The sequence below is a fragment of the Cyrtonyx montezumae genome, unplaced genomic scaffold (assembly GCF_038088225.1).
Source record: "Cyrtonyx montezumae isolate F1298 unplaced genomic scaffold, pur_monq_1.0 scaffold_21, whole genome shotgun sequence".
NCBI lineage: Eukaryota > Metazoa > Chordata > Aves > Galliformes > Odontophoridae > Cyrtonyx > Cyrtonyx montezumae.
Window position 1 is genome coordinate 5,352,467 of NW_027071948.1, and position 13,739 is coordinate 5,366,205.

Genomic DNA, 13,739 nt, shown 5'->3' on the forward strand with positions numbered 1-13,739 from the left:
AGCCAGGACTGGCTCTCAAGTACTGCTTATATCCCACCACCAGACAGCCAGGCTCCCCCTGGAGCTTCTGGGATTTGGGGTATACAGCAATAAACCTTTTGTATGAAGCCTCCACTGCCTTTTGTGAGTGCTTTCTTTGATCATGGCATCACACACATAGGAAGCTTCCCGCCCCCAACCCCAGCGTCCTCCACTCCCTCTGCCCTAAGCGAGGTCCTTGGCACTGGGCAGAGCATCGTGCCAGGTCTGGAGGGCCGTGTGACACCATTCCACGCCAGGACCCACCCCGGTGACCCTTCTTGCTTTGCTGGAGAGGCACTGATGGGCACCAGGGCCAATTCCAGGCTGCTGGCAGCAAGCTGGGATGCCTCCCCCGAGCATTTCACCACTGCTAGCTGTGAATCCCCCCAGCAGGTGGGCAAAGGGCTCGGGGTTAATTCCAAGTAGTGTCCTACACATGTCCCGTCCCATGGGCTATGCCAAGTTTGGCACGGCGGGCTGCCACGGAGTGCCACTGAGGACAGAAGAGCTGCGTGGCTTTAAAAATACATTTGGCAGCAGCCGAAGGGCAGCCAGGCCTTCAGGACCGGGGACAGACGCCAGCAGCCTGCAGGAGGAAAGCAGCCGCTGCAGGGACACGTTGCGCATCATTACCTTTTCCTTCTGGTTCCCAAACTGACGGTCTCGAGCTGGTGAGACCTCACCTGGAGCACTGTGTGGGGTCCGCGGTACAGGAGAGATGTGGAGGATTGGAGCACATCCAGAGGAGGGACACAAAAACGATCCCAGGGATGAAACACCTCCCTGCGAGTGGTGATGGCACAGGGGAAATGGTTTCCAGCTAAAAGGCAGGAGATTTAGACTGGATGCAAGGAAAAAGGGTGATGAGGCACTGGCACAGGCTGCTCAGAGAGGTGGAGGTGCCCCATCCCTGCAGCCACCCAAGGTCAGGCTGGAGGGGGCTCTGAGCACTGTGGGTGTCCCTGCTCATTGCAGGGGGTTGGATCAGATGGTCTTCATTCCAACACAACCGATTCTATTATTCTGTGACTCTTAATCTAGTGGAATTGGAAGGAAAGAGAGCTTGGTTTGGTGTATGGCAGAGTCCTGTTGAAGGCTTTAGTCACTAGGAGGTGGAAGGAATCCAGATCCAGCCTCTTCCTCAGAATAGGACTACAAGGGCTCTTTACAGACTGCTCAGTCTTCAGTTGCAATGCATCAGTAAAATGGACCCCCATGGAAAGATGTGCACCCAGAACAGATACATGAGTGGAAGGCATCCATGTGACATCAGCCCTAAGGGCAGCCTTACAGGGCTGAAGGAAAGCACATCTCACCATCCTGCAGGGGAAGTGGCAGTGCTACTCCCAGCTGAGCTCTGTCCATCTGTCCATCTGTCCATCCCTGCTCCTCTCAGGGATGCAGACACAGGATACTGTCAGCATCCTGAGTGCTCTCCCTCTGCCCTCAGCAGCTGTGCTGCTTTCTAATGTAGCCTCAGCTCCAGTCCCATGCCCTGGGAGACTGGGGCAATGTGCCTATTTCCCATACCTAAATCTGGTCACAGTACACATTTATAAGAACCTAGTGCTCTGTTTAGAATCCCAGCAGGGTATTTAGCAAGCAAATGGTCAGCAAAGCGTGGCTAATGTCTTGTCCCTCCACTGCTGGACTATAAAGCCAAAAGTTCACATTAGCCTTGCAAGGGTGATGATGCTGAGATACCCTGAGCAGATAAGTGAGCTTAATAGCTGAATTCTGTCATTTTATGCTTCAATTGTTTTGGCACAGCTGTCAGATGGGTAACAGAGGACAGAGTTCATAAACATGATAGCTAACATGATGGCCAGCCCGTTCATCTCACCTGTGTGCTTTCATACATGCTACCTGAAGGAGTGCATAGACACTCCCATATTGGAAAAATACTACTGAGGCTGCAGTCAGGGCCCTAGATCTCATTTATCTGTTTGGGAATGTGGAAGAATCAAAGCAAACTATTTAACAAAAGAAAGGAGTATCTCTTGGTCCAGGTTACTGAAAGCAGCCCTGGAACATTAGATTGTTTTACATGGATAGGCCACTCAAAGCTAAATATTTCCTGAGTGTGACTGATACCATGTTCCTTCTTTCTCGGAGCTGGGTTTGTGACCTGGAGCTTGCTTTACAGATGTGCTGAGCTCTCAGGCAAAACTGACATGGAGCAACAGAGGTTTTTTTTAGCACAGAGACAGCACTAGAGAACAGTTGTCGGGTGGGAGCAGGAGGAAAGAAACAAAAAACAGGGTAGCAGCAGAGCTTGATTACTTTAAATTGGACACGGTATGAATAAGTACCATTTATAATATTGATCCTCACCCATTTTCAGCTTACAAAATGAAGATCAGTAAGAAAACAGTTGTAATTAATTAGAAACCTATATGGACACTGCAGTCTGGGGTGTCACTAGAAAAGCTGTGTCGGTACAAAAATGAGTACTGCTTCCATGTACTGAAAAAAAAGCAGTAAGGAGAAAGACAGAGTGCTTCATAATACCATATGGAGAGCTGGGCTGACTTCAAGCTGTGCTGGGAAAAAAGCAGTATTTGGGCTCGACTTCACAACCTTGAGAATGTCCTTCCTTGTGTCACTCCGGTAGGCGGATCATGTGTTTGTACACAAAGTGAAGGCACAAAAAGATGTTTTATTGTCCTATCATTATTTAGAAACTGTACCCTGGAGATTGTTTCAAGAGCTATATATGTATGAAAAGCCAACGAGTTATTACTGACCTGACCTGTGCAACTTTGTCACATATCCGTTCTCGCTTCAATTTCGAGTATAAGGAACGTTAGGAAAATGCAGCACGAGCAGAATGCTTCAGGGTTTGGAATGGGGGAAAAAGTAGCTTTTATTAGTTGTGTCATACATATAAAGACAGTGCTGGAAGGGCACCCAGCAGCACGTCCACGTTTTTGTAAATTCTCATTTAAATGGAAGGCAGTTTTCAGCTGAGCTTGAGAGCTTCAGCTCTCAAAGAAACCAGCACACGAAAATCACTCCAGGATCTGACTATCTCCTCTTTTTATTAACGCAGGGTCAAACCTTACCATGGATGTTTAAAGAAATCTCATTAGTTTAATTGTCCAGCTGTTAATAGCATAATAAAAGAGTTTTCCTGCAGTGCCAGACTCAGCTGCCCGGGGCTGGAGGCACTCGGTGTCCCCACAGCGGCTGCAAAGGAGGTGCAGATCGGGTGCTTCTGTTGTTGGCAACACACAAATACAAAGTCTTAATGGTGATCTCACCTCTACAGCGATGGGGGGAAGAGAAGTGGCCCAAACCTGAGATTTTCAGCACACCCCGTGGTATGCGGTGGCTACACGTATTCCATATATAGAAGGAGAATGCGCGTGGTACTTTAGGTATCCTAAAAGTAGATTTGTCTTCAGGCTTTGCTCTGCAGCAAATACTCATCTGAAAAGCTTCTTGCTTTCCGTATAAAAGGTAATTTCCCTATGGAAATCTTCTGACGGAGCGGAGTTTAGAGCTGTTGTTTCCCACCTCCATAAATCTGACCATAGGGGTCTCTTGAAAGAAAATTGCAAAGAATTTCCAACTGGACTATGTAATCACAGCGCCTGGTATCAAGAGGAGGGGGAGTGACATGAAATCACTGACTTGTGACATACATTCCTCAGCAACAGCAGCTGCTGCCTAATGACAGCTAATAAAGGGAATCTTCCCTTGACAGAGCTGCATGCCTGCAGTGGGACTGGAATGCGCCCCAGATAAATCCCCCGATAACCTAGGAAGCAGAGATCACACCAAACCCTATAAAAGACAAGCTTCGAAAGAGAGAGGATAGGAGAAAGAAGAGAGAGACCTGAAGAGCCATCTCAGAGAAAACAGCTTGAACTCCCTATATTCCCAACGAACCCAGCACCATGGACACTAGAGGCTCATTTTCCTGTGGTTTCCTCTTGCTGCTACTCATCCAGCTGCAGCCCAGCAGAGCCAACCCCATCTACAACCTCAGCCCTGCCAAAGAACTGGCCAGCATGGAGGTGAGAGGACACTTTGTTTTTGCCAGGTTAAACTTTCTGGGGGCTTAGGGGTGTGTGCAATGGTGTTTTTGCCTTTCTTTTGTGTAGTCAGATAGCTGTGTTAGCGATTGCACGTAGGGGTCAAAGCCTTGGTTCTTCACAGGGCTTCAGAGAAGGGCTGAATCCCAGCTGTAGGGCTGGGATCACTCAAAATCCTGGTTGGCAATGGGAAACAGAATTCTGATGCTGTGAGATGTCTGCTTTGGGTTTTCACCCTTGTCCTCTTAAGCAGCTGCCTCGCACTGGGTTCCTTAATGAATTAGAGCAATATCCCACAGAGAGAACCATGCAATGCATCATGGCATCCCTATAAAAATAAACCATAAACTTTTGGGTGGGTTTATCCCATTCAGTGGCAGGTACAGTGAGCCAGGACAACTCTACTGCTCTAGATTTGTGGATTTAAGAGGATAGATCTGCATGTGGATGGGAGGTGAGGAGTAAAGCAGAGCACCCAAAATCAAACCTGTAGAAGGTGTACTTGTGCAAACTGAGAGGAACAGTATAATCGTGTAACTGTGACACATCCAGCAAAGTCTGGAGCTGTGAAATGACCACATGCTTACTTCAGTGAGTGAGACTTAGAGAACATCTATTATTACAATAGCTTGGGGAATTATACATACTTAAGATTCTGTCTTTAAAGACCAAACCTGACAACTGAAACATTTCTTTGGACCGGCCCAAGAAGCCAGCTTATTGCAGCACCACATGCTGAGAACTAACTCCCTGCAATGATTAGGACAGTGTCAGCCAAGGCTAACCTCATGCCCCCAGGCTCCCCTGTCCCCAGCAGTTAGCTGGGAAGAGTGGCTTCCAAATGCAGTCACCCTCAAGCAAGTCATAGTTCGCTCCTCTCTACCCTACTTCTAGAGATTGACAATTAGATTCTTTTAAGTGCTTGAGCTGTTCTTCAGCAGGCTTCCTGTTATTCAAAGCTTTAAAAATTAATACTCAGATTAGATAGCAGATGACCTTTTTTAGACAGGTATTTTAAAGGAGATGCATATTGCTCTGAGGAGCAGCAATCCTGTGACCACTAAAGTAGAGGTTAGGGGAAAGCACTGGGAGCTTTGCACAGTGATGCCCATTGCAATAAGTAGGGGTTACAAGTGAGCAGATCTTAGTCAAAATAAGAAGAGAGAGCCAACAGAGGACCAGCAGCATTACTGACAGCTTGGGAGTCACTATGGATTCAGAAGTACTTTGAAACTGTGTACCATTGCTCGATTGAGTGCTATCTCCTGGTGCAACACGAACCCTGCATTGTTTCTCTGCCAAAAGTTCTTCTATCCTTGCCTGTGAGACACAGTTCTGTAGCAGACAGTTTCAATTACCTCTCATATACAGCTACCTATAGGTGGAATTACTGTAAACGGAGATTTAGCACAGAGAGCTCAGGAACCACCCACAGCTCTGGAATCCATCCTGAGAGACTCCTTAAAGGTGGCTATGATCCATAGACAAATTCAGAGTTATGCGAGTGGAAGTGATCATGAAACTAGGAGTCCTATGAAATTAATCCTTCTCTTGCAGGCTCTTCTGGAGAGACTGGAGGATAAGTTTGCACTGATTGAAGCCTTGGAGTCCAATCCTGACCTGCAAGAGCCCCAAACCCAGGAGGAGATCCCACCAGAACTCATAGATGACAGCGATGAGCAGAAAGCTGAACCCAAGCTAGCACCCAGCACTCCTCTGTCCTACAGGAACCCCTTCCTCAAGAGACTGAGGGGGGTGCAGATGCCCAGGATGATGAGAGATTCTGGCTGCTTTGGCAGGAGAATTGATCGAATTGGCTCCCTGAGTGGAATGGGCTGCAATGGTGAGTCCAGCTTAGGCCATTCTGGTGAATAGAATGGACTGTATTTATGTTTTTGCAACAAGGGAGGAGCAAGATTTCATTTAAGTCTTTAATAACAGGAAACAGTTAAACACTTTGAGAAAGGAGCTCATTCTAGTCTAATCTTTAAGCTAATACTGGTTTTACAAAATAAACTTCACATCTATTGATTGCACAGGTGAAAGCATTGCTGACACTGGTGGCACATACTGAGACAGAAACAGATTCCTCTAACACTTACGGCATGTTTGGTTTGCAGGATCCAGGAAGAATTAGGATGACATCCCGACCCGTGCTCTGAAGAATGCTTCACAGAACCCGTTCCTCCCAAGATGAAAGCTGGATGCTTCCTAAACTCTTCAACAGAAAGTTATTCCTATTTTTATTTATTTATTTATTTATTTATTTGATCTTTCTCTCTCTCTCTCTCTCTTTTTTTTTTTTTAATAACATTTCTTACTCTAGCACCATGAGACCATCATTAAATAAAACTAACACGTCAGATATCTCTGCTGGACCTCTCTTCCTGTCTGTTGCATTAAAATTTCTTGTATTTTCCTAAAGTCAAAAGCTTATGTTTCATTGGTACCCCGGTATCCACAAGGCTGGATCTCATACAAGATCAAGAAAGTATGAAGCTGGGAAAATGAGAATGAGTTTTTCCCTAGATTTTTCCTCTCTATGCAGATATCTCTATAACAGACAAGCAGGGAAAAAAAAACAACAAAAAAAAGCTTGCTCAACACTGGAAGACCCACAACAGTAGTTGTAGTTTCAGTAACAAGGAATTCCTTTTGCTGATACAGATCACTCAGTCAATGCAACTGCCACTCCACTGCCACAAATCCCTCGTGTCAGCCAAACTTACAAGATAAGAAACTAAAAAGATCACAAAACTCCACAAGTTACAAGCTAACAAGGAGGAAAGGGATTTCATTGTATGTGCTTTCTAGCACCAACCAAATAAAGGCTATAAGCATCAACAGAAAGATATGACATTGACTGTGTCTTGTCTCGCTGTGCATGTGGTTGAGCTGCTGATGCCCAGTGCTTCGTGATGCTTCTCATGGAGCACAAATCCTATCACAGAACTGAGGGCAGGCAGGATCACCTCAGTTATGAGCAGCTTGTGCATAACATTTATTACTGTCTGGGATTCATGCAGTTCTAAACATGACTAATAGGACTACTACTCATTTAAACGTTTTTAGCTGGATTTCACACCTGTGATCTGAATTTGTCCCAAGCCATGCTTGCCAGTTACTACTCCCCCATCCCCCCCACCAGTAGATTTATATTGCCAGAACCATTCAGCATCCCCTTAGTTTCAACAGCACTGAACTCAGACTCCACACAACTGTCCCGTGAGTCCACGCACCACTGGAAACTGGGTTATGATGAGGGTCTAGTTAGGGTCCTGTTTCCAGCATCCACTACTGGAGCACCCAGGAAAGCTCATTCAGAGCACAAGAACACAGCACCAGGATGGACTCAGCTGGTGAAAGTGCACACACACCCATCAGGGAGGTCTGTCTGATACTTGGGACAGGCAAGGTGCCAGTACCATGCCAGTTGTTGGCAACAGCTCTCAGAAAACACAGCTGTAGTGAACTTGGAGTGCTAAGAACACGCCTGCACGCCTGACTTCCCACATGCTGCTATAAAAGGAGGTAAAACCAGTCCTCATGCTCCAACACTAACAGCCCTTGCTGGAGCTGAATGTTACCCGGTCAAGCAAAACTTGCATTGATGCATCAAGACTTTGCAAATTATCCCTCCCTGTCAGCTCCCCAGGGCACAAAACACTAAAGAGTTCAGTGGAACGTGCTAAAAATGGCAAGAAGAGTTGGCACTGCCTGACCCAAAGCCAGGGGGGTCCAGCATTAAGAGCAAGCCAGTTCCCGGTGGAACAGGTCTGCATTGGCTTGCAGACAACATGTTAATAGACCCTGCGGCCTGGCAGAACCTAATTGAAAGCAGGCAATCTAGGAAAAACGCATCAATGTGGCTAGATTTTTAGTGCTACTCCCATAAACACACTAAACCTTCCCCGGGGAAATCGCACAGACAGGTCAGAATAGGATTGCATGCACTTGGAAAGGCTGAATGAGAGAAACTCAGCACTGACCAGCTCTGTGTGCAAAGAGCATCTCACCCAAGGATGAGCAGAGCTACCACAGCACAGATGAGGGAACAGACAGTCCCAAACGAGCACGAGACAAAAGCAACCTGCTCTACATGGAGAAAGCAAGGACACCTGGAAGCTGAACTCCTCTTCCCAGCCCACATGTTCAAAGGAGGGTCCTGTCCTGCATGTAACACAAGGTGCTAAATTCACACTGCCGTCTTTGCCCTTACTGCAGACAGAAGCAGACACCTGAAGATGCTTTATTTCTTCTGCTGTTTTCATTGCAGTGAATTTGCACGGTTGCATGTGCCAGCCATGAAAGGATGCAGGCACTCCCTCTAGCTAGGACGTGCTCTCTTTCAGCAGTAGTCGGTCTTGCGTGAGTCCACATCTAAATGTGAGGAGGCCTCCTTTGGATTTGTAGTGGATCTGCCTTCAGTGCCTATACACTTTGGAAATGAATCCTGGCAGAAATTTTTGGAGACAAAAGGAGAAACTGCACCAGAGAAGAAATAAACAGTACCACACTGCAGTGAGAGCGTGAAGTGATGATTAATGTATTCATACTTTCTTCACACCTATCAGAGATAGACACATTACCTCCTAGAGAAACTGCCCCCCTAAGGGAAGACAAGGTTTGCAATGTGTACTGATAACAGTGTAGGATACAGGCCAGTGGCCACACACCCAAACGAGCACTTCAGTTTTGCTTTAGCAGCTGTGCTATGAGTAAGACCAGAGACGAGGAATCAGCATAGCTTGTAATGGTAAACAACCCAGAAACAGGATGCCTCTGGGACAAAGCTATTCCTGCAAAGCAAGAGCTGATGGCAAATCCAGATAACGGCGATTACATTACAAGCAGCTATTCAGCACCGAGCACAGGACAGCTCTGAAATCCTGCCCTCTCCATCCTGTTGGGCTTCTGAGTGCTTTATAAACTTTAACAACAAAAAGATGACATATCCAAAGGCCACCATGCAAAGGAAGAAACATCCCAGTGAGATCAGAGGAGGACCAGTGCAGCACTCTCCACCAGGCTCCAGTGACATTTGCCACCTCCTGCGATGCCTCACTTTGTAACAGCTTCTGGCAGTAACTGGGCAGTACATAATTCAGCAGCTTTCTTTCCTTTGAACTTGGCAACGCAGTGATTACACGGGTATGCTTCACACACACTGTACTGCCTCATTTGGAAAAGTAGTCCACTTGGTCTGGGGGTCCTCACTCTCACATCTTTCAAACAGGAAGCTTCAAAATGAGCTGAGTGTGCCTGGCAGCAGGCATCCCAGTACTGGTATTCGCTGCTAGATTTGTACCATTGCCACCCCAGTAAGAGCAAGTAACATCAAAAGGGAATCTTCTGCTGGCTCCACTACCCAACTCTTTAACAGAGAGAGTGAAAGAATGCAATGGGTTTCATTATTTAAGGCTTATTCCAGCCATCAGCACGAGCAGGAAGAGATGGGGTCTCAAGATCACAGCCTCAGAGTAAGGAGAAAGAAAACACGAGTAAAACAATGAGGCAGGAAGAAACTTTAATGCCACAGAAAAGGGCTCTCACACCTCATTGCTGCCCATCAGTAACTGCTGCTGTCTTTAATAAGCGTCTGAGTCCTCTCCTCCTGTCATCCTATGTGGACAAAATGAAAGGGAGTGGTACAATTGCTGTTCCTAATCTGAAGTCATGGGTACACCCGCTCCCCCCAGCAGTATGACTCCCTTGTTATGAACAAGTATCACACCTAATTTTGGTTCTCCTCACAGCAGATTCTGTCACAGAGTGACACACTTTCAAAGAAAGAAGCAGCAGCTTGTAGTTGTAAGCAGTTTGGGGTCTTTTATGTGCAAAGGAAAGCTTTTGTTAGACCTCCCCTTCCTATCTCCCAACTGATCTCCCAGAGAAGCACAGAAGAAGAAGCAGAGCTGTGAGGAGAGGGAATTTCTTTCATTAAAAAAAACAAAAAACAAAAAACAAAGTATTGAGAAAGGCCTTCTACACTGAGAATTGGGAAGAAGCAAAAGATCCGACCAGTGTGTAAAGTTGGGCATCCCACAGAGATAGCCCCAGGTACAAAGAGATGCTGGGTGAGTCAGCAAGGCTCTCAGTGCTGTCTTGTCTTCTCTGCTACAACTGTGAGATCTTCAGAACAGTGCTGTTTTCTGCATTCATGTACAGATGGGCTCCAGGCTGCTGCTCCTGGATTCACACTTTCCATAGCTCCAAAACAGCCTGGAGAAAGGGACACCTTGATCACACAGCAACCTCTAAATCTCATACCCATTCACTTCTGAGATGGTGAAGGGGAGCAGATCACTGCCATCTCATTCCAGCCGTGAAGGAACTCATTTACACGCTGCCGTGGCTGCTACAGAGGCTGAGTGCATCCCACTGCATTGCTGAAACACACTTCAGCACCTTGGACAAGAAGAGCACCTTCACCCTCTCACCAAACACAATGAAAGCCTGGGGCAGCAGTGCTGCTCCTCCCTGCGTGTGCACTGCATGACACACACACCTGCACACACATACACAGCTGCTGAAGGTGGTGGTTCGTATGCTGCCACGAAAGAAAGAAGAAACGAAACATAAAATCTCACTGAACAACACTGACTTCTGTTATAGAGACAGTTTACAGGGACTGTAACACGTGGCTGAATTTATGAGGCTATAAACCCCAGTAAAAGGGAATTTTAATCTCAACATGAAGCTGGTTGCTTTAAGTGTGAACTTACTGCATGGCTTGTCTAACCACCTCTCTCACCCCTGATAAACACAAGACAAGGACTGTTCTTCAAGCAGGAAACGTCACTGCTTGTATTCTCTGCAAGTAAGCTGACATTACAGCAAGCTGACAAGCTGGTCCTGAAAACACGGCCAGGAATCTCTTCCTTGTGTGTGTGGTTTGGGGGAGAAAGTAGACAAAAGAGTGGCAGCCTGTTACCTCCTTTATTCACTGTTACACTACGGCAGTAGTTGAGGTGCATCAGTTTTAAGGAGACAATTAACATCTCTCACTTCTTTCTGTTACTGCATTTATGACCAAGAGCAGGGGCAGTTTCCTCCCTTAGTTTTTTTGTTGATTCTCAACTCTGATGCCCTCCTAGGAAGGAATCTTATTTAAGAGGACTACATCTCTTATGTAGAGCCCAGCAGCATGTCTTCTGCTATCTCCTCCCATTCCGGGCTCTCCCTGTTGTGGCTGACTTAGTGTGAGAGCTGCTATGTGCATCCTGCACACATCTACCCGAGGAAGAAAACTGAGCATGGAAAGGCAATGAGCTTCCAGGTCAAGTATTCATACAGTGCTTGAGGACTGTACTCACCCTTTTGGCCCATACACAAGTGAAGGAAGGTCAAAATTTGTCACAAGTTCTCAGCTACGTGCTCACAAACTGAACAGGAGCTAAACACGAAATTAAGATTTTTCCCATTTGGAGAAAACACCTGCAAAAGAAAAGGTGCAACACTGCACTCTAAATGTCGGTCACGTGGAGGAGCAGAAAGTGAGAGGTCCCAGGTAAGAAAAGCAGCAGTCACTTCTTGCACAGCATGCACAATTCAGCTCATTTCTTCCTTCTGAACACCTTCTGTGAAAGACCTTGGAGCCAGAGTGGTTGCAGTGTAAAGGTGTATAAGAATCTCTATTTCTGTCCAACCTCAGGATATCTTCTGCATAAACTGCTGGATGCAGACAGCTCAGACACAGCAACTCCTCAACTAGCTCCAGTCACATCCGTGGGGATTCCCACGATCCATCAGTTTTATTACAACAAAGGGCAAAAATAAAACAACACTAGAAACATCAAAAGGCCTTGAAGTGCTGAAGGAGACACACAAACATTTTACTCCCAGACAGGTTATGGTGTCATGGTTTCATGACATGGATACACGAATACGTCCCAAGTGCCACAGTACTAATAAAAATGAGTTCATACAAACTTAAAAAAACAACAAAAAACAAAATATAATACCATTTATATACACCGTGGAATTAGTTTACATCATTTCATAACAAAAACAGTGCAAAAGAAACAAATGGAAGGGTAATTGCTACCACTGGAATGGCTCACAGTTAATTAACACTGCACAGGAAACCATGAGGCAGGTGCCCCACATTACCCCTAACTTCTGCCATAAATACTAATCCAGTTCTTGGTTCCTATCCCTTTAGTGTTGCTTTAAGTAACAGGTTCTAGGCACCTATGCTAAAAGCAAATTCCTTGGTAAACCACTGAGTGGCCAGAAGAAAAGCAGTGAGGGCACTGTTAGAAAGGAGAGCACTGAGCAGCGAAGTGTGAGAACAAGAGTGGTTCATGTAGGCAGGGGGAAAGTGCTGCATCTCCAAACATCACAGAACTTGCAATGTCCCTCCTGCAAGCCACATTGCACGCTCAGATTTCCCTTCAAAGCAGCTGGCAGGGTGACCTGCCATCACCAGTTAAAACTTCTTTCCAGCAGGTAGATGTGTATGCAGGGCAGGCAGTGCTGGCAGCTGACTGAAGGCTTTCTCGTGGGGATGCAGAGCTGGTGCTCAAACAAACTCTGGCAAGATATTTTGGCCTGTCTTGCCTAAACCACCTAACACCAGGCCTTAAGGGGAGACAACCTGCACCAACATCTGTCACGTAGAGCAATAAAACAGGAGGGAACTGACTCAAGGCAATGTAAGAACCTCAGATTTAGGTGAAGAAACCTTCCACACAATCACTCAACATGAGCAAGAAGAAAAGGATTTGCCACGCAGAGACACAGGGCACTCCTCGAGGTTCTCTCTGACAGTACAGGATTGCTAATGCAGGATTCCTGTGATCTGTAACAGCCTGAGCACACACCCCTCCAATGAAAGGTTGGTTAGCAGAAGCATATTTTAAGCAACTCAGCTTCAGGGAGTGCAAAGGCGTGCTGGAAGTTTCTCAGGGTAGCTTAGTGCAAGAGCAGCTTACAGGGAACACTGACATTTTAAAAACCAACTGCAGTTTATCCTCAGAAAACAACCTCACTCTTTGCACAGGGAAGCAACTTGCAAGTCAACAGCAGAAGCAGTATCAGCTTATGTGCTCTAAGAACAATGCTACATCTGTCCCAGCTAAGGAGTTGAGATTGAAGGCACATGATGGGTACTGGCTGTAGGAAAACCTTTCTTCAACCTAGGAAGTTTAAGAGCTTGCGTGCCTAACCTGAAATGGAGCCAAGGTATTGAGAAGCCAGCAGAACTGCTCTCAGTGGAGGACACAAGAGCTGCTGCTACAAGCTCCACAGTTAAGAAAAAGAACTAACCGTTTTCTGTTTTTTAGCATAGGTACCTTTTTAATCAACCCTGGAAAGTGGCCATGGTTAACAAATGGTCCTGGGAATTAAAAAAAATATAATAATAATAAAAAAACTGAAGTGCTCATGAACAGCTTTGCTAAAAAGCTTTCCAGCACGGCTGTGCTATCCTCTGTACGACAAGGGCTAATTCTACCTTAATATTCTGTTTTAAGACCCATCTCTCATCTGCAGGTCAAGAATCAAGTGCATCCCTTGACTTGGCCATCTTTCTTGCAAGCACAGCCAGAGAATGCATCTGTCCCTCAGTTACCTGGGCTGCAAAGACTACATGATCATCTAAGGAACTCCTGTGACTTAAAGAGCCCTATGTGAAGACTACTACAGTGCCCTGAACACAAAACCTCCTGGCCCTAA

The 13,739-nt window shown here is 46.2% G+C and overlaps 1 protein-coding gene across 2 annotated transcripts; it reads left to right on the forward strand.

The window, feature by feature from the left end:
- The first annotated feature begins 3,827 nt into the window (after positions 1–3,827).
- LOC136049715 (natriuretic peptides A) lies at positions 3,828–6,492 on the forward strand. Of its 2 annotated transcripts, XM_065738176.1 has the most exons (3): positions 3,828–4,043; positions 5,619–5,904; positions 6,182–6,492. In XM_065738176.1, the coding sequence occupies exons 1-3, from the start codon at positions 3,924–3,926 to the stop codon at positions 6,196–6,198; spliced, it is 423 nt and encodes a 140-aa protein (XP_065594248.1). In that variant the 5' UTR covers positions 3,828–3,923; the 3' UTR covers positions 6,199–6,492. The 2 variants fall into 2 exon arrangements, with proteins under 2 accessions (XP_065594248.1, XP_065594247.1); XM_065738175.1 differs by lacking the exon at positions 6,182–6,492 and having other exon boundaries at positions 5,619–5,951.
- The last annotated feature ends 7,247 nt before the right edge of the window (positions 6,493–13,739 follow it).